Raw genomic sequence first — 20064 nt, forward strand, 5'->3', positions numbered from 1 at the left:
TATGCTTTTCATATGCAAACTAACCTAGAGTCATACTCTAGTCCATCCCCTGCTCTATCAGGTTTTCACAGAACGTCACACTCCAGGCCACCAGTCCCCTGCCCTAATCACTCCAGAGTTGGGTGGGTACCAGACACCTAGGGACAGCCTTTCTGCCCCAGAGCCAATCCTAAACCTGCTTTCTCTGCCTTCCCCTAGAGACCACCAGAAAGGGTCTTGCCCAGATTCTCCCCTCATTCTCTCTGCCTCCTGACTGACCCTGGTGCTTCTCCCTAAGGCCCTCCACTGTGGAACAATGAGTAACAAACTGTCTTTTTCATGGTAATGTCTCCTTATCTTTTGGCCTCACAATGCCTGAAAATAATAAAACCTCCATTGAAAACAGATCGGGACATCCCTGCATCATCAGGTCCCCAGGGGAGCAAAAGGAAAAGCACGGTGATTCAGGGTAATGTGGAGGCTGGATTCAGATTTACAGCAGCCAACCTCTGAACAGGTACCAGCACGGCAGGACAGCTGATGTGTCTTCTCTTTAAATTAATCCTGATGGAGGCCAACTCCATTTAATGTGTTGCTTCATTGATGCTGCATTTGTTCTCATATTATAATTTCTAATATAGTGTTTCTGGAGGTCAATGAAGAAATGGTGCCTGCCATCAGTAAACAAAGGATGTTGCAGCCTCAGCCACTGCAGTCACCCACCAATGATGCACCCCGAGGAGACTCAGGATGAGCAAGTATAGGATACTGACCCTAGGTAGCTAAGGTACATACCAGAGGAATGATTTCAATCAGCCCAGACTCTTGCATCTTCCCATACATAGAAAAGCGTTAAATTCCTTACCTTGAGCTGTCTGGTTTTTTTAAATTTTTAACATAATTCTTTTTTTTTTTTTTTTTTTTTTTCTGCACCACACAGCTTGCAGGATCTCCGTTCCCTGACCAGGGATGGAACCTGGGGCCCTGGCAGTGAGAGTGGCCAAGTCCTAACCACTGGACCACCGGGGAATTCCCTTACTTAATTCTTTTTTTTTTTTTTTTTTTTTTTTTTTTTTGCAGTACGCGGGCCTCTCACCGTTGTGGCCTCTCCCGTTGCGGAGCACAGGCTCCGGACACGCAGGCTCAGCGGCCATGGCTCACGGGCCCAGCCGCTCCGTGGCATGCGGGATCCTCCCAGACCGGGGCACGAACCCATGTCCCCTGCATCGGCAGGCAGACTCTCAACCACTGCACCACCAGGGAAGCCCCCAAAATTCTTAATATGTCATTCTTAGCTCATTGGACCCCATGGAATTAGATTGTCTAAGTATTCTATCTTAATTTAATTAAATGGTCCACCATTGCTTAAAGCATAACTGACATGTGACACAACCAGGAGACCTTTGAAACATTAAAAATCATTTCTCTACACTGAGCTGTGATAAGAAATCTGTACAAGGACGCTCCTATTTATTTCAATAAATGTTGGTCTTAAAAACAAAGAAATAGGGACTTCCCTGGTGGCACAGTGGTTAAGAATCCGCCTGCTAATGCAGGGGACACGGGTTCGAGCCCTGGTCCGGGAAGATCTCACATGCCGAGGAGCAACTAAGCCCGTGTGCCACAACTACTGAGCCTGTGCTCTAGAGCCCATGAGCCACAACTACTGAGCCCTCATGCCATAACTACTGAAGCCCGCGTGCCTAGAGCCCATGTTCCGCAACAAGAGAAGCCACCACAATGAGAAGCCCGCACACTGCAATGAAGAGTAACCCCCGCTCACTGCAACTAGAGAAAGCCCGCGCGCAGCAACGAAGATCCAACACAGCCAAAAATAAAATAAATTAATTAATTAAAAAATATATATGTTTAAAAAAAAGAAAAACATTATTAAAATAAAAAAACCAAAGAAATAAAGAAACCAAATCAACAACCAAAACCCCAGCTCACTTCTTAGTATTTTTATTAGCTGATTAATTCATAAATGAATTATGAGGAGTTGACATTTGGGAAAAGATTTGTTCCTCAATTTCTGGGTTTTTTATTTAAGCTTTGTTGTGTAGTTTATAAAATTATTTGCTGAGGAAACATTTCCAAATTTTATGGAGCCAAAATAAAGTATCCAGGCACAGAAAAAACAAACAACAATAACCAATACCTCAGTTAATTCTCAAGACAACACCTGAAGTTGTTCTGTATTTTACAGAAAACACAGTTGACAGGTTTGGTAACTTGGGAAAGAACAGAGAGCCAGGAATTGAAACATGGGTGTATCCAGCTCCAAAATTCCTGGCTTTCAATCTGCCACCAAGTTTCTAAGAACGGATAATTAACAGCATTATCCAAATTGGTGTTACTAACAAAGAGAAAGTTTGTTTTGTTTTGTTTTGTTAATTTAATAGCACATGCTGGATATCCTTCATGGATATACAAAAGGATCTACTTCTTGCTTTTTATGGCTGCATATTCTACCAAATGAAAGTTCCCTGTTCAATAAGTTATTTTGGGGCAATATGATGGTCATTTGGAAAGTAACAGAGTTGGATTCCCACCTCATTCCTTCCATACCAAAATAAGTGCCAAAGTATGAAAGACCCAGGTTTGGGGCGGTGGGGGGCGGGCAACATTTCTAAAAATCAAGTGAATAAAAATTTTTTTAAAAATTTTTTTAAAAAGGGAATTCCCTGGAGGTCCAGTAGTTATGGGGTTTGATCCCTGGTCAGGGAACTAAGATCCTGCAAGCCGCACAGTGTGGCCAAAAATTTTTGAAAATTAAAAAAAAAAATTTTTTTTAATTAAAAAAAAAAAAACAGGTGAATACTATTAAGATCTTAAAGTGGAGAAGGCCTTTCCCAAATGGGATGTGAAACATTAAAATCCAATAAGCCTGATCACATAAAAATTCATTAAAACTTTTATTATGTAAAATAAAGAACAAGCAAACAAATGAAAGAAAAATGAATAAAATATATGAAAGCGTGGGAAAATATTTCCAACACATTATCCCACATATGCAAAGAGCCCTTACAAATAAATAAAAAAGGATGAAAAATCCCACTTGAAAAATGGGTAAATCAGATGAAAGGCAAAAAAGCATAGAAACAATCAAATCAAATATGAAAAAATATTCAGCATCATTGAGGAAATGAGGAAGGTATTGAGGAATACCTTATATTTGCCCCACTAATTACCAAAGGTTAAAAAGTGTTGGCAAAAGGATAGAAAAATAGACATTCTCTATTCATTCAAAGAAGTTCTGTGAGCCAGGCACTGTATTAGGACTAGTAGTGAACAAGATACCCAGGTCTCTGCCCTCTGGGAGTTTATGTTCCAGGTGTGTAGGGATAGAGGAGCAATGGTAAATGAGGAGGAAGTAAACAATTATTCAGATAGTTATCGTTCGTAAAACTACAAATTGGTGCAACTCCATTGACTCCATTGCATGGCAATATGGCAGACACTATCAAAATGTTGTGCCGGCCATTCTATTTCTAAATATTTATTCTACAGATAGTCTCACTCCTGTTTAAGCACAAAGATATGTGTACATGGATGATCACTGGAGTGCTGGGTGTAATTATGAAAAAAAGGGAAACAAGCCTAATGTTCCTCAAAAGAACAAATTACACAACATCCATACAATGGATCACAATGTAACCAGTAAAGATCAGCTTTTTTGTTTGTTTTTAATGTACCCACATGGAAAGACTTTGAGGATACACTGTTTGGTGGGGGGGTGGGGGGGGACCGAGTTGCTAAAACAGTACACATAATATTATCTCATTTCTCTTACAGAGACACACAGTCCTATAACTGCATATGTGTGTACGCCTATATAATTAGACATACATGGGTTAATGTATGACTAAGGAAAATCTGGGAAGTGAGATTATGGGAAGCTTTTTAGAGTACAAATTTCTGTACTGTTTGGCTGTTGTGTTTAACAAGAAGTATGTGCTACTTTTACACTCAAACAATAAGGGAGAAAGCATTAAAAAAAAAAAAGTAATGTATTTAAGGGTCATTTGGCTTCCTCAGTTTATATTCCCAAACTTCAGGCTAAAAATTAATCTGGAAAGAAAACTTCAGCTAAGGAGGAAGGATAACAAACAAAGTAACTAATCCTTGGCCTCATTCCTTAAATTCAAAGTCACTGATATAACTGGGGAGAGGGGAAACTATGTGGGGTACCATTTGCCAGACATTTGTTCTTCACTTAATTTGCAAGGCCACGCACAAAATGCGACCCAGCTCAATTCCACAGGTGAGGAACCCGAGGATTTTAGAGGTTAAGTGATCCCCCTAGAGCAGAAACTGCCTCAGTTCTAGGATCTGGGAAAACAAGACTTCCCGCTGGGAGTTCTTATCTCCTGACCATTCCCTCAGGTCACGGTGGGTGGACAGCATGAGGACTCGGGGTGGAGTAGGAGAAACTGATCATGGGGTTTTGGTGTTGTTCAAGGAAGCATTTTCTCCGGGCTCCATTTCAGCTCCTTCCTGGCCTTCTCCCCTGCAAGGCTCCTACGCGCCCCCTCAGAGCTGCAACAGGCGTTCCAGGCGGCAGGCATGGCTCCTGGAAGTGCCAGCCTAGAATCCTGCCTGTAGGGAGCCCTAAGAAAAGCGGGTGCCTGCCCCTCCCAGAATTCCCTTTACGGTGGCATCAATGCTCAACCACTCCCCCCAAGCGTGCCAGATTTCACCTCTCTCGGCCTGTAAAATGGGAATAATGCATTTTAGGGGAATTACTCAAAAGAGAATACCAGGGACTTCCCTGGTGGTCCAGTGGTTAAGACTCTGTGCTCCCAATGCATGGGGGCCGGGTTCGATCCCTGGTCAGGGAGCGAGATCCCGCGTGCCGCAACTAAAGATCCCTCACACTGCAACTAAGACCCTGTGCAGCCAAACTAAATAAATAAATATTTTTTTTAAAAAATACCAGAAAGTGCTTTGGGAATTCTAAAGGCTAGGGTCCTCACCTCGCAATTAGAGTAATCCCTAACACAACAACTCACATCTTGTAGGAGTCCAGCGCTTTCTGTGATCACAATTTTAAAGACAGTATTTTAACATCCTGCATAGGAATGTCTCCTGCAGGTTATGTCTATTATCTGGTTGTACAGTGAATGAAGAACTAACAGAAAAGGTCAGCAGGCCTTCCTGCCTTTTACCTATTCCAAAGCTACCACCTTTCAGTTCTAAGAGGTACAGTTCTTAGTTCTAGAACCAACCCTGTGTTAATCTTTCAATTAGGAGAAGGAAGGATTAAAGTAGCAAAAAATAAAATAAAATAAAATACATCAAGGTCCCAATTTGATGACCATGTTAACTTCCTAATAGGACTAGGTGAAACATGTATACACTTTACTATTAATAATAGCTAATATGTGAGTTCATATGAAGTGCCAGACACTGTTTTCAGTGCTCTTCCTGCATTAACTCATTTTAGCTACATAGTAGCACGTACTTGGTAGGGATTCTATTTCCTTCCTTTTACACACGAGGAGCTTGAAGCACTGGGAGGTTGTTTAAATGACGTGCCCGGGGGGCGGGGGCGGGGGTGGCTGCCCAATAGCTCAGCCTCAGCAAGGCAGCGGGAGATCTTGGCTATCTGGTCTACCTCTCCAGCCATATATCATTCATACTCCTCCTCATGTTCCAAACCCTAGTCACACTGAATCGCTTAGGATTCTTCATAAACAGTGCGCTTTAACTGCACCCACACCCTGCCCGTTCTTGCCTTTGCACGTGGCTTTTCTCTCTCGCACTGAACCATCCTCTCTTTCCGATGGACAGGAAGTTTTATTCCATGAATGAATGAACGTAAGACTGTTGGAAAAATCCATCACTATATTTAAGATCGAAGGGTTGCTTTGGTAGGAAATTCCAAAGTTTTCTCCATAACAAGCCATTCTTGCAAAGCTGTTCTTATCTCAAAGCCAGAATTGCCTACACAGATTGCCTGGGGTCCTCTTTCTTCTGATCTCCCTGACTCTCCCACCACCTTACCTACTTCATCCCTTGCCTCTGGCTCCAGCCTTCGGGAAAGATGTCTCCACAGTGACCTTTGGCCACTGACAAAGAGATTGGCCTGGGAGTTTGCAGACCTCCATTCAACAGCTGTCTACCCCTTCTCCTTAGGACTCCATTTCAGGGGAAGAGCACGTACTTTGGTTCTCAAACCATTTTCACTGTATCCAAAACTAGCCGTTGGGCTTGGTGATGAGACACCCACAAGGAACACACCTTATCCAAGCCATGATGTGAGGGCACTGGTCTGACACTGCACTGAAAAATGAGCATCGAATGGTTTAAATGACTTTTTCATTTACAGATCCAGCATCCCTTCCATGTCTTCAGAGAACCTTAAACACTTCATTACAAGAAAGAAGACATGGGATGGCCTCAGGGAAATAGTGCCCTAAACATCATAGAGCCAACGCAATAAACATTAAACACTTAATAGCAAACTTTTTAATTAAACAGAAAGGTTTTGACTGTTGACTGATATGTCAAAGCTCTGTTTTTTTTTAAACTGATGCTTACTTGTCATATGACATAGGCATAGAAGCTACTTTAAATAAGGTACATTGAAAAAGATATCCAGTACAGCATTACTGATAATAGCAACAAAAAACAAAAAGAGAGAGGGGAAGAGAGAGAAAAGAGAAAAGTGAAATGGAACTAAAATAAATCATGCTTATTTTTAAATTTTCTGAATATTTACAGAGCATCTACTATCAAGGCACCAAGCTTAACGCTGCGGATACAATGTTAAAAACACAGACATGGGGCTTCCCTGGTGGCAGTGGTTGAGAGTCCGCCTGCCGATGCAGGGGACACGGGTTTGTGCCCCGGTCCGGGAGGATCCCACAGGCCGCGGAGCGGCTGGGCCCGTGAGCCATGGCCGCTGAGCCTGCGCGTCCGGAGCCTGTGCTCCGCAACGGGAGAGGCCACAGCAGTGAGAGGCCCGCGTACCGCAAAAAAAAAGAACACAAAACATAGACATGGCTCTGCCCTCACAGAGCTTCCATTCTATTATGTGAGACAGACACTCAAGTAATTACATTGTATATTTCATCCCAGCAGTTATGACAATAATCAGTCCTAAATAATAAGAGAAAATAGTGAAATATTATGCAGACATTTTAAATGATGTCTAAGAGGTTTTATAATAGAAAATATTACAAGAATAGTATTTAATAAAAGTAAGCAACAACTTTATAAAGTATATGATTTCATAAATGTTTTTTTAAAAAGTATAGAAGGAAGATTCGATGGCTGTAAAATCCATCTGTAAGAATAGGTGACTGAGAATGGCTAAGAAGAATGATAAAAGGAACTTCTACTCCCAAAAAGGGAAACACACTTCCAAGCTACAATTAGTTCAGCTAGAAATGGGGCAACAATCAGGTGTACAGGACAAACATCTACACAAGTGTCTGTTTCTGGACCAAGAGTTTAGAATATGGCTTTTTAAATGTTTCGAAAGTGGCATTTAAACCAGTGAGAATAAGAGGTAAACTAGGCATTAACTAGTAGGTCAACTATTTAGAAAAATAAGTAAACTCAGACTTTTACATCACATCACAAACTCCAAGTGTAACGTATGAAAGTATAAATCCCACTGGTAAAGCTGGGAGAAAAAAAGAAATACATATGTTTTATATAGTAATAATCCAAAATCATCATTAAATGACTAATTATTGTTTCCAAAAGAATTCCAAGCACATTGCAATGTTAAAATTTAGAAACCATTACATGAACTTTAGGAAAACACTAAGCTGATTTTGGGGCAGGCAGGCATTCTAAACATAAAAGAAAAATCATTTTAGAAAGCTGAAAGACTTGACAATAGATGTTGAAAGTCAATTTCTATCCAGGACATACATCTCACACCATAAATATAGTTATCACAAAATAAATATGGTTAAATGGCCAGGGAAAAAATTGTTTCCAATATATGGCAGTTAAAAGGTTAATATTCTTCAAATAGGGTATGCTCTTACAATCCATGAGATGGAACCATCCCAATAAGAAATGTGCAAAGAACATGAATTTAACTGATGGAGAAATTTAAAAGACCAATAAATATATTTCAAATATTCAACCACATTAGCAATGAGGTTACATTTAAATGCTAGTTTAAGATTAAGCCCCGTGGGGACTTCCCTGGTGGCGCAGTGGTTAAGAATCCGCCCGCCAATGCAGGGGAAAACGGGTTCGAGCCCTGGTCTGGGAAGATCCCAGATGCTGCAGAGCAACTAAGCCCGCGAGCCACAACTACTGAGGCCCGCGCACTTAGAGCCCGTGCTCCGCAACAAGAGAAGCCACCGCAATGAGAAGCCTGCGCGCCGCAACGAAGAGTAGCCCCCGCTCGCCGCAGCTAGAGAAAGCCCGCGCGCAGCAGCGAAGACCCACCGTAGCCAAAAATAAACAAAATCAATCAATTTATTTTAAAAAATTAATCAGGAACATATAACTTAAAAAAAGACCTAAAGCAAACACACTAAATTAACACAGGGGCAACTTTTTTTGCCTCTTTTATCTTCTCTCTATTAGCAAAGTTTGACTCTTTTAAAAAGACCTAGTGTGTAGACTGCTAAACACTGTTGAAAGTTGACTGAAAGAAAGGAGGGATGGGGTGGAGGGAAGGTAGGTGGGGCAGTCAAAGGCCTTAGAGATGGGGGATGGGGGAGGGGGGAGGCGGGCGCGCCGGGCCAGCAGCTGGGCCAGCAGGGCCTCTGACCCCAGGATGGGCCAGGAACAAGAACCACCCCTGACCTCAGCTCTCTGTAAACCTCACCCAGTTTCTTCATGCTGCACTTAGGCAAGAGAGCAGAGGCCCAGAGGGGAAAACCACTGCTCCAAGATATACAGGTTGGTAGCGTTTGACCTGCCGTGCAAGAGAAAGGAAAATGGCCAAAGCCATTCCGCAAACAAGCACAGACACACAGAGGCATTCTTCCACACGGCCAGCTCACCTGCCTCAGCCGATGGAACACAGATCTCAGGGCCTGAGCCAGGCACCCGAGAGCCGACTGAGCTTGGCTTGGCGACCAGCTGAGGCCCCAGAGCCACCCACAGGCATAAGCATGTCCTTGCCCTGGCCATGTCCAGAGGCCGACGCCGAGCCACCTGCTGATGCTGAGCTGGTCCCTGGCCCAGAAGCTGGCCAGTTGGGCTGTCAGAGGTAAGCCTGATGGTCAGGATGGACTTCCACCCCCGGCTGGCTCCCCACATCGGGAAGCCAGAGCTCTGCAGAAAGGAGGCCGCCCGTGGAAGATAAACCGCAACCACATGCCATCCTCTGCCCTTCCAGAAAGTACTGCGTCCCCCCTGCCCCTCGGCTCTGCTCACTTTAAACACAGGGGCAACTAATCCGCTGGATGCCAGGGCGTCTGAGGTGACCCAGAGGGGAAGGGCAATAAACACAGGCACACAGCCTATAGAAACCACAGAAACACCATCGGTTAGGCCACTGGTCCACGGGTCCTGATAAAGGACATCAGAAACGGAACAGGCACTTCACACGCCTTCATCCTCTCAAACCTCACAAAACGACACTTCTCATTTCACACGTGAACACACTGAGGCTCAGAGGAAAAGTCACAGAGCTGGGAAGCACTGGGGCTGGAAAGCAAAGTCAAAAGCCCGTGCCATTTCTCCCAGGACACGCTTGTCCCCATCGCCACAAAGGGCTCCTGCCTGGCACGTGTGGAATCCGGCCCCTGGGCTGCATTAGGATGGGCCTTCCCATCACTGCCGGGTGCAGCTCCAGAAAGGGCAGCTGACCTTGTATACCAAAGGTGCTCAATCTATGTCCGGGAAAGGACACCAGGTGTGGCCCCAGCAGGTAGTAATTATAAGTATGGTTGCCAATCACTGAGCATCATCTGCTCCCTGGAGGGCCCAAACGAGGAATGTGAACCTTCACTCATTTGGCCTGAGAGAAACATAGCTGATGTGTCCATTTCTCAGATGAAAACGCTGAGGCTCAGGAGGTCTCACAGCTAGGACACCAGAGCTCCTTTCCCGAACCCCAACTTTCCCACCCTGACAGGGTAACAGGCCCAAATGGGTCACTCAGGTCAACTCCCCACTCCTGGGCGGTCTCCCCAGCGCCCAGGCTCCACCCTGGCCCGGTGCTCCAGCACTACCTTGGTTGAGGTAGGTCAAAGTCTCTTCGTGCAGCTTCACAGCTGGGGACGTGGCGGCACACAGCACATACTGCAGGGGTGGCAGGCGGGCCTCGTTCTCGGGGGACAGCTGGGGCTCCTCCTGCTTGAAGATAGGTAGAGCGAGGACGTCGCTGCAACACAGGAGGGAGGGGTCAGGAGCAGGGTCCCCGGAGCCCATTCGCAAAGACAGGGCCAAGCGGCCAACCTCGGTGTCAAGGGCAACGCAGCCCAGCAGCCCAGCACGGTGCAGCAAGCAGGTTCAGCCTCCCACACCGCATGTCACAGACACTCTACGATGCTTTCCAAGGAGGGAGACCAATCCTGGATGATTCTACTTTCACGCCAAGACCTTTGAGAGATTTATTCAGATGCCGCCTGGTTGCCATCCACAAGAGTCTGGCTTTTAGAATAAGAACCCGAAAAAAATGTTTAAACTTTTTAAATAAACTGTTCCAGTTATTGGCCACTTCTCAGACCAAGACAACTTCCTGTCCTCCGGACTCTGTAAACCATGCAAACGGAGAAACTGCTTCACCCACCCAAACTGAGACAATCCTCCACCCTTCTAAAAAAAAGGACAGCTGGCCCATAAGCCCTACTTTAAGGGTCATACTAATATCTCCTAAACGCAAAACAAGAGGGACCTTGGTTTCTGTTCAGTTTTCTTATCCAAATGGAAAATACTGAGATGCTCAAAGATTCTTTTTCTCCACCTCTAAACAAAAATCCCCATCAGATCCAAAAAATCAGCCTCACATCAGCCTAGGACTGGAGAACTTGTTTCTAGATGTATTTCTTAAGTGCCTTGCCAAGGAAAAAAGCAATCCTTGAGAACATGAATGACCTGCAAGCGGGAGAGACTTGGTTAAGCTCTCTGGATTATGAACAGATTATGGCACGGACACCCATGCCAAAAAAGTGCCCGTGCCCTTAATAATCCTCTACCCTCTGAGCATCCTGGGTTCTGAATCAGATTCACTGACCCCACTTCACCATATAAAAGCAGAGTCACTGGTATAATCTGCTCCTTATACAGCACCATAAACGAGTATCTCTAAAACACAGACCCGGCGCACACCCCAACACGTCGGACCAACTCTCAGAAGGAAAAGTCTGGCTTGGGGCTCACGTGGAAAACCTCCCCTGTGGCGGGCCACCCCTGCCACCATCCATGGCCCTGGCTCTCCCACCCCACACCTTCCTTTGCCCAGACCAGGGCACACTCCCAGCCCAAGAGGTTATCTAGGAACAGGGGAGAAGCAGGCAGGCCTGCTTCCCGGGCGATTGCATAATTCTGTGTTTGCCTAGACCACGTTAAGTTAATAATCCATGGGCTGGTGCCTTTAAATTTAAAAAAAGGGAGGGATGCAGGGGAGGAGGGTGGGTAAGAGCCGTCACTCAACAGTAACTTGTTTCAAGCCTGGCATCCTTATTTGCTGAGGAAGAAAGTCACCAGGACGTGAAACAGAAAGAGGGAAGAAGGGAGTACGGGCCACCACCTGGGAAGGTGAGACAACTGGCAGAGGTGCTGCTCAGAGAGGAGAGGACCAAAAATAAAATATGCACAAACTAAACAAAAGGACAAGACCTTCGCTCTAGAGCCGGGGGACCTGAGGCATAGTCACTGACCCTCACCTTGGCGTTCAACCTCTCCAAGGGTGAACACCCTAGCTTCCAAGAAGTGAAATTAAAATAGAGTGTGGGGACTTCCCTGGCTGTCCAGTGGTTAGGACTCTGCGCTTCCACTGCAGGGGGCGCGGGTTCAATCCCTGGTCGGGGAACTAAGTAAGATTCCCCGCATGCTGCTAGGCGCGGCCAAAAAAAAAGAGTGTGGACCAACATGCTCCCCAAACGACCCCAGAAGCCCATATGGCTTTATGGCACCTTTCACCCCAACTCCCACCCCACCTCACCCCGCTGAATGCAATACCAAACTCCTAAAAGGTATCTGCGGTACTCCCCAAAATCCCATCTCCGGAGCAGGGGCACCTCCCGCCCAGGAGGAGGATTATTCCCTAAAAGGATGACATCTTCGGTATCCAGGAAGTTTTAAATACACTCACTTCTCCACTCAGGGTCACCTCCAAACTTATTTCTAAGCTATGGCAACATACCGAATGGCCACAAACTATAAAGTTCAGGCAAAATCACACCTAAAACTGCATGGTGCGGTACAATAAATGTATCCCATCGTAGCATTTCAAGTAAGCGAACAGACACAGTCTTCTGCCAGGGATTAACATCTGCCCAGTAGGGGACTTGCCCGGCGGTCCAGTGGTTAGGACTCCGCGCTTCCACTGCAGGGGGCCTGGGGAAGTAAGATCCCCGCAAGCCGCAAGGCATGGCCAAAAAAAAAAAAAAAAAAAATCTTCCCGGTGGGCGTAACATCCCCCAGAGCAATCTCCCTCTGGTGACATCACCATGGTCTGCAGAGAAGCCATCAGTCCTTAATTAAGACCCTAGACTTTTGCCATCCCCTACCACTCTGGCCCAGGATAAAACACAGCAGACACATCACGTAAACCCAATCACTCCTCTGCCTTCTGAAATGGGGATGCCTTCGGGGACGACTACTGGACAGATATCTATCAAAAGCCAGGATTTCCAAATCACCTGTACTGCTAAATCTGACTTGGAACTTCTAGGGACCAAAAATAAAAATAAAATAAAGCATGCAGGACGGGCTCTCACTGTGGGGGCGGTCTGTACCAGCGACTTCCCACCTAGGTCCCACAATTCACTTTCTCTGAGCTCACACCAAATGCCCTTTGGGTTAAATTAGGCACATTTCATAAACTGTGACTAGGATGGAAATAAAGACAGGCTACAGCTGGTTCAGGCGAGTTCAGAAAGTGAAATGACCGCCCATTAGTACCCGGCCAGCTGCACAACAGGGAAAAACAATCCTCCAGGAACTGAAGCTAACGGAGGTGCCACTTCCTTCAAGGGGACAGGGGAGAAAACTTTGCGAGACAGGCAGGACTTACTTTTCCCTTTGAAGAGCACTAGTCAAATCCCTGCAGAAGAAGAAAGATTTCCATCAAGGGCAATCAACGTGCGGGCCTCGGGCCTACACACGCAAGACCACCTGGTGGGAGGGGGCACACCCTGTCCCTCCCAAGCCCCCGCCCGCCCCCGCCGGCCCGCGAGGCCCAGCGCAGGGCCGCGCTACGCCGCTCACTCGCCCCTCGGCCGGAGCAAGGACACCGGAGAGGACGCGAGGCTCGGAGAGGGACCGGGCGGAGAGGGGCAAAGAGCAGGGAACTAGGCTCCCCGGGACAGGCTCCAGACCGACGGCAGGAAGTTTCCTCTTCTCCGACGCGAGCGGGGAGAGGAGAGACAGGCAGGCGGACGGCCCCGGAGAGGCTGCGGCCAGAGATGCGCGCTCTGCGCCCGCCGGGGTCGTCGGGGAAGCAGCCCCCGCGGGCACCAGGCTCCGCAAACCCGCCTCCCGGGGGGGGTCCCCAACTCTGAGCGTCGGGTCCCGCTGGGGTCGGTCCGTCGGTCCCAGGCGGGACTCTGGGCGGGTCTCCCTCAGTTCCCCCAAGGGCAGACAGCGGGGAGGCGGGGGCGCAGCGGGGGCGCTCGGGAGCCCCGGCCCGGCCGCCCGCTCCCGGCCCGCGCACCCCGGCCCAAGCCCCTTACCGCAGGTAGCTGCCGGAGTTGTGCTGGTTGTAGTGCTCGGGCTGCGTGTGCCAGAACAGCATGGCTGGGGCTCCGAGCCCGGCCCGACCCAGGCGCGCGGCGGACGGGACGCGGGGCGCGCCGACCTCTCTCGGTCACCGGCCAGCAGCGCTCCCAACCGCTGGGTCCACCCGCCCCCGCGCATTTATGGACTGCCCGGGGGGCGGGGCCTCGGCCGGACCCGCCCCCAGGCCGCGCGGCCGGGAGATGGCTCCAGCGGCCGCCTCACCTGGTGACCCGCACGGGCGCGTCCTCCCCGGGAGCGAGCGCGCCTCCAGGGCGGCGACCGCGAGCGGGCGGCGCGGCCGCGGGCGGGGGCTGAGGCCCGGGCTCCATCCCGGCCCCCGGGGGCGGGGCCCAGGTAACCATCTCCGCAGCCCCGGTCTCACCGACGCGCCTCCGACGCGCCTCCTCCGCGCGCCCGCTCGCGCCGGCCCCAGGGCGGGTGCCCAGGGCGGGTGCCCAGGGCGGGTCCCCAGAGCGGTACCGCGGGTTGGGGAGAGGCCGCTGTGAGCTTGGATGTCAGGGACCCCGACCTTGCTCTGCCTGTCCCCTTACCTTGCTCTTGCTTTTTCATAGCACTGTGACACTCTCAGGAATCGTATTTTGTTTTGTTTTTTAATGTATGCTTGTGTATGGATTGTCTGTCTCCAAGAGGGCAAGGCTTGGACTCTCTAATTCACTGTTTTATCCCCACCGCCTAGAAAAGTGCTTGGGACATAGTGAGTGCTCAATAAATATTAGCTGAATAAATATTTTAAAAAAGAAATGCATCAAGTGAGTAATCAGAGAAGGCTTCCTAGAGGACGTGACCTTGAGCCGAGGCCTTATAGATTCAGAGGAAATGCCTCTGTGAATATCCGGAGGGAGAGTGGTTCCAGGCAGGGCAATAGTAACCGGCAAGGCCCTGCGGCTGACCTACTTTAGCATGGCCTGGGGCTGGGTGACCCAGGGGAGAGCTTAGGAGGTGAGGTGGGCATGGTGAGTGGGGCCGATCAAAGAGGGCCTGGCAGGCCCTGGCAAAGAAGCAGCTGGGGTTTTATTCTAAGTGTGTTTTCAGCAGAGGAGTTGCATATATGATCCGCCTTTTGGAAGGATCAGTCTGGAAGGAGTGTGGGCAGTGGGTCATGGGGGTGGGGCAGTTAGGAGGGAGTGGAGGTCAAAGAGCCATGACCCACACATGGGGGACATTCGCACCCCACCCCGTCCCCACGTTGGTCCACCGCCTGGTGCAGAAGAGCTGCGCGTTCTATCCCAGACTGGTATTCAGAGCAAATGACGTCCCCCAGAGACCGGGGCCCAGAACTCCCGGCTCCCCCAAGCATGGGGGTGAGTCAAATCCTCCCTCACTCTGCTCTCTAGGTGCCCCCCCCAACTCCAGCCACTGGTCACAACTGGCAAGCCACTTCCTCTGGGCAGCTCTGAGGGCCCCCCACCTCCCCACTGCTCTCCTGACACTCAGATCCCCCTTCACGGATGGATTTGTTGCACCAGCCACAGGCAGGACTACAAGCAGACAGCCCGCAGCCTTCCGCCCCAGGGGCTCTGTTGCGGGGAGCCTCCTTGCCCAAGGTAACCCCCTGTTGGGGTGACCCCAATGACTCCCCACACAAAATATCAAAGTCTAGCCATCTCTGCTGATGGGCTATTGTAGACTTAGGATCCCCCTTGGGGCCGGTCAGAGCTGTCACGGGACCTTCTTCATACACTCCTGTTTCCTTCCCATGCCTTGCATGGGTGTTAATTTCAAGGGAAACTCCAAAGAAACATCCTGAACACTCAGCTTCGTCTGAGGGTCCATGACAAGTCCGGTGTTCATGTGGGAGGCGCTCTGAGGTGGTGCCCTTTTCTGGATTCCCTCACTGGGCAGATACCCCCAGAGCACCTGCCGTGTGCCAGGCGTGGCCCTGGGTGCGAGGTGCAAGCTTGCATTCTGACTGGAGAGGCCGGTGGGTGAGCAGCAATGACAGTGCAGTGTGATCAAGGATGTAGAGGCTGCCCTGTGAACGCAAGGGAGGACTTTGGAGCTCGGAAAAGTCTCCCAGGTAGTGTGATGTCTCCTGATGGATGGGCGGAAGTTTGGCCAATCTGTGAAGTCAAGGCTGGACGAGGGTCTCCAGCTGAGCACGCAGCCTGTGCAAAAGCTTGGAGAAAGGGCATGGGAAGCATGGGGAGGAGATGACCCTGATTCAAATCGAGCTTCCCCACCTGGCTTTGTCAGGATGTGTGGGCCTGGATTGGGGTAAATGGACCGCATGCGGCCTCTCACGTCAGCATGGTCCTGGGACTTGCTTTGACTGTAGAACACAGGTGTGCCAGTTCCAGTCAGCCCTAGGAAGCCAGGCAGCTTCTGCCTGCACTCTCCTGGAGCTCTGGACCACCGAGGGGAGAGTCTAACCACCCCGCTGGAGAGCAAGGCCCACCAGGCCCCAGCCATTCGGGCCACCAGCAAGGGCCATCTTGGCCGGGCCAGTGGATCTGCTCCAGCAGACACCACATGGAGCAGAAATGAGCCACCCACCGAGCACTGCCCAGAATGCAGCCCTGGGAGCAAACACACAGATGCGGCTTTAAGCCACGAACAGGTGACATGGTTGGTCTCATACCACCCGAGAAATGATTACTGGACCCTTTGAACCTCAGTCTTGCCTTTGGTGAATGGGAGTAATCAGGCTTAGTTTCAAGGTGGTAATGAAACTTGGGGTCAGTGAGCGTAGCCTCTCAGGAATGACCAGCCCTCTGTGTCCCTGTAGGTGACTGCATACCTTCACTCCGTTCCTAGATTTTGACTCTTTTGTTTCTGGTGATGCTGCACAGCTTGAGGGATCTTAGTTCCCTACCCAGGGATTGAACCTGGGCCCTCGGCAGTGAAAGGGCCGAGTCCTAACCACTGGACCACCAGGGAATTCCCAGATTTTGACTCTCCTGAGGGTAGGATTGGCAATGCCCTTGGATACTGCCTCTGAGTCATGCTGTGTGAACAAGGATGCGTACCCCTGCCTGTGACTTGTCATTGTTGCACAATTAGGACCAGCCTGGGCCCCAGGGGCTCCCATTCCTGTCAGGAGAAGACAGACGTGCAGGCAATGGCCTATCGGTCCCTCTTTTCATTTTGTAAATCTCCACAGTTCACTTATGGTGGACTTTTTTTTTTTTTTTTTTTTTGGCTGCATTTGGTCTTCGCTGCTGCACGCAGGCCTTCTCTCCTTGCGGCGAGCAGGGGCTACTCTATGTTGTGGTTCGTGGGCTTCTCGTTGCTTTGGCTGCATTTGGTCTTCATTGCTGCGCGCGGGCTTTCTCTAGTTGTGGCGAGGGGGGGCTGCTCTTCCTTGCGGTGCGCTTCTCATTGCGGTGGCTTCTCTTGTTGCAGAGCACGGGCTCTAGGCGCATGGGCTTCAGTAGTTGTGTCATGCAGGCTCAGCAGTTGTGGCTCACGGGCTTAGTTGCTCCTTGGCATGTGGGAGCTTCCCGGACCTGGGATCGAACCCGTGTCCCCTGCGTTGGCAGGCGGGTTCTTAACCACTGCACCACCAGGGAGGACTATTGACTATTACTCTGTGCCAGGCCTGGCGCCATCCCCTGGAGTTTGCCAATGCTGAGAAGTAGGCTTATCACCCCATCTCACAGATGAGGAAACTGAGGCTCAGGAAGCTGAATGCCACAGCTGGATTTCCAGGCCAGAGCTGAGAGTTCAGGGCCTGTGCTCTTTGGTTACCATCAATGCCTGTCCTGAGGCCTTGCGTTTCTTTCTTCACGTGAGGCTGGGCAAACGTGCTGGGATCAGAGGTGTGTCTGCTCCTAAGGAGCGGCCCGGGGCCCCACAGAGCTCATGGGCAGGGGTGTTCTCCTGGGGCGAGCCTCTCCCGTGGGCCCTATTATGCCCACAGGCTTGGGGACAGTGGGTTGCAAATACAGAGCGGGCAGCATCCTCCAGCTGGAGGCCGGGCCCGCCCCCGCTGCTGTACACTCCGCCCAGGCAGGGGAATGGGATGGGCCCGGTGCTGGCAGGCGGGAGCCCTCCTGCACTCGGTGTCTGGCCTGCGGGGCCCTCTTGACTGTACCTCGGGCCCTGACTCCCGCTGAGGGGCAAAGCCCCAGGCAGGGAACATGCCGGAAGCTCCCATCTGCTGAGCCCTGGCTCTGCACAGGCATTAATTTCACGAATGCACTCTTTCCTCTACAGCCCTGCAAGGTTCGCTGCGATTACCCCAGGAGGCTCCAGACAATGGAACGACCTGCCCAAGGTGAGGGGACTGAGATCCCAGATTTGAACCCAAGCATCCTGACGTTAGACCTCTGGACTCGGCCCGCAGCCTAGGCCAGGGCATGGGTGGGGCACCTGTGCCCAGGGTTTTGGCCCACCTCACCCCACGTGCACCCAACAGCTGGGGGAGGCAGGGGTCTCCAAGGCCCTCAGGAGCTGACAGCCCTCCTGGGGAAGCAGCAATCTTCTGTGAGTCTGTGCCCCCAGCAGGCTCTAGAATCTCCTAGGCAGGGCCCACGTCCTCCTTGGAAATGCGTCCCCTGCACAGGGCGCGGGGTCATCACACAGAGGCTACTTAGGAGCTGCTCTTCTAATGTGAATAACTTGAACTGACATGAAATGCTATGGGAGGGAATTCCCTGGCGGTCCAGGGGTTGGGACTCAGCGCTCGCACGGTTGGGGCCCTGGTTCCGTCCCTGGTCTGGGAACTAAGATCCCACAATGGGAGACGCTTCCAATAGGAAAATCACTAGTACCGTCGATTATGCAATTAACTAATGTTCTAGGAATAACATAGAATTACGCACAACATTCAAAATGTTCAGCCCCCCTGACTTCCGCCCCATCCGGTCATCAGCGTGCCTCCTGGGGGCTCTTCCCGAGCTGTGTGGCCCCCATGAGCACACGTGTGTCCGAAGGAGGCCGCAGGGACCACACTAGGGCTGCCGGGGCTGCCCAGAGATCTTAGAGCTGGAGAATCCTGGCAGACTTCCTTGGGGAAGGAGAGGCTGGTAATCTGAGCTGGGTCCCAAGGGGGGTAAGATTTCTCTAGATGAAAGAAAACAGCAGGAGCTTCTCCAGGCATGAGGAACCGCATGTGCAAAGGTGCCGAGGGAGGAGAAAGTGTGGTTCTCTAGGGGGACAACAAAGTGGGAGCCACGGGGAGTAAGAAGGGGCCAGGTGGCCTCTGACTTCTGGGGAGTGGACTGGCTGTGTTGCGTTGGGCAAGTCACTTAACCTCTCTGTTGCAGAGCTGCTGAGGAGTGCTCTTGGCATCAGCAGCTGTGGGGAGTGGGGGTGAAGGAGGGAAGACGTGGGCAGATGGGCGAGTTAAGCTATGAGACCTCCGTGGATCCTAAAGGGACCCGGGGACTGGAATGGCCCTCCGAGTTGTCTAGAACTGGGACAAGGAAGTCAGGTCTTTGTATACTCACACTGACCAGTAGCATCAGGCACAGGTTGCCCCTGGGGAGGGGAGGGACCTTGGCAAAGTGACTCAGCTGGTGGCCAGTCCCGGAGAGGGACCCAGCCAGTGCTGTGCTCTGAGTGCCTCGGCCTGGGAGGGCACACCTGGGCTGGACGTGACCATGCTCTCCGACCGAGCTCTCCGAGCCGATCCTTCGTTTACGGAATGAAGACGCCGCCTGCGTCTTGGAGCCGTTGGGAGGACTGAGCAAGAGAGCGTTCAGGGTGCTCCCAGCTTCCCTGAACACTGTCAGCTTTTCTGCTGCACATCACCGATCTGCGTGTCCACTCCTTCTCGAATGTTCCAAAGTGTGCAGTGGGTAAAAAACCCCAAGTCCAAGTTAGGATTACATTCTGATGCAAGTAACAGCAACCTCGACATAAAAACAGCTCAGATGAGATAGAGGTTTACTTCTCCCTCAAGTTCTAAAAGTCTAGAGTGCTGACACTGTCCAATACGGTGCCAATGAACCACATGCGGCCAGTGAGCAATTGAAACATGGCTAGTCTCACAAATGAACCTGTCTACGAGACAGAAACAGAATCACGGACATTGAGAACAGACTGGTGGTTGCCAAGGTGGAGGGCACTGGGGGAGGCATGGAGTGGGAGTTTGGGGTTAGCAGATGCACACTATTATATAGAGAATAGATAGACAACAAGGTCCTACTGTAGAGCACAGGGAACTATATTCAATATCCTGGGATAAACCGCAATGGAAAAGAATATTAAAAAAAAAAAAAGAGGGCTTCCCTGGTGGCACAGTGGTTGAGA

At 50.2% G+C, this 20064-nt stretch overlaps 1 protein-coding gene and 1 non-coding gene across 4 annotated transcripts in view; both read right to left on the reverse strand.

The window, feature by feature from the left end:
* TFCP2L1 (transcription factor CP2 like 1) overlaps positions 1 to 13936 on the reverse strand; it is a 65903-nt gene extending 51967 nt beyond the window's left edge. For all 3 annotated transcript variants that reach the window (XM_055087265.1, XM_024115044.2, XM_055087264.1), the window contains exons 1-2: positions 13803 to 13936; positions 10137 to 10288 (exon numbers count right to left, since the gene is read on the reverse strand). In XM_055087265.1, coding sequence (XP_054943240.1) covers positions 10137 to 10288; positions 13803 to 13864 — 214 coding nt within the window. In that variant the 5' untranslated portion in view covers positions 13865 to 13936. The remainder of the gene's footprint in view (positions 1 to 10136; positions 10289 to 13802) is intronic.
* Positions 13937 to 16673: 2737 nt separating this feature from the next.
* TRNAE-UUC (transfer RNA glutamic acid (anticodon UUC)) lies at positions 16674 to 16746 on the reverse strand. Its single transcript has one exon. It is a non-coding gene; the product is annotated as a tRNA-Glu (tRNA).
* Between the last annotated feature and the right edge of the window lie 3318 nt (positions 16747 to 20064).

The sequence above is a fragment of the Physeter macrocephalus genome, chromosome 2 (genome assembly GCF_002837175.3).
Source record: "Physeter macrocephalus isolate SW-GA chromosome 2, ASM283717v5, whole genome shotgun sequence".
In the NCBI taxonomy this organism is placed as follows: Eukaryota; Metazoa; Chordata; class Mammalia; order Artiodactyla; family Physeteridae; genus Physeter; species Physeter macrocephalus.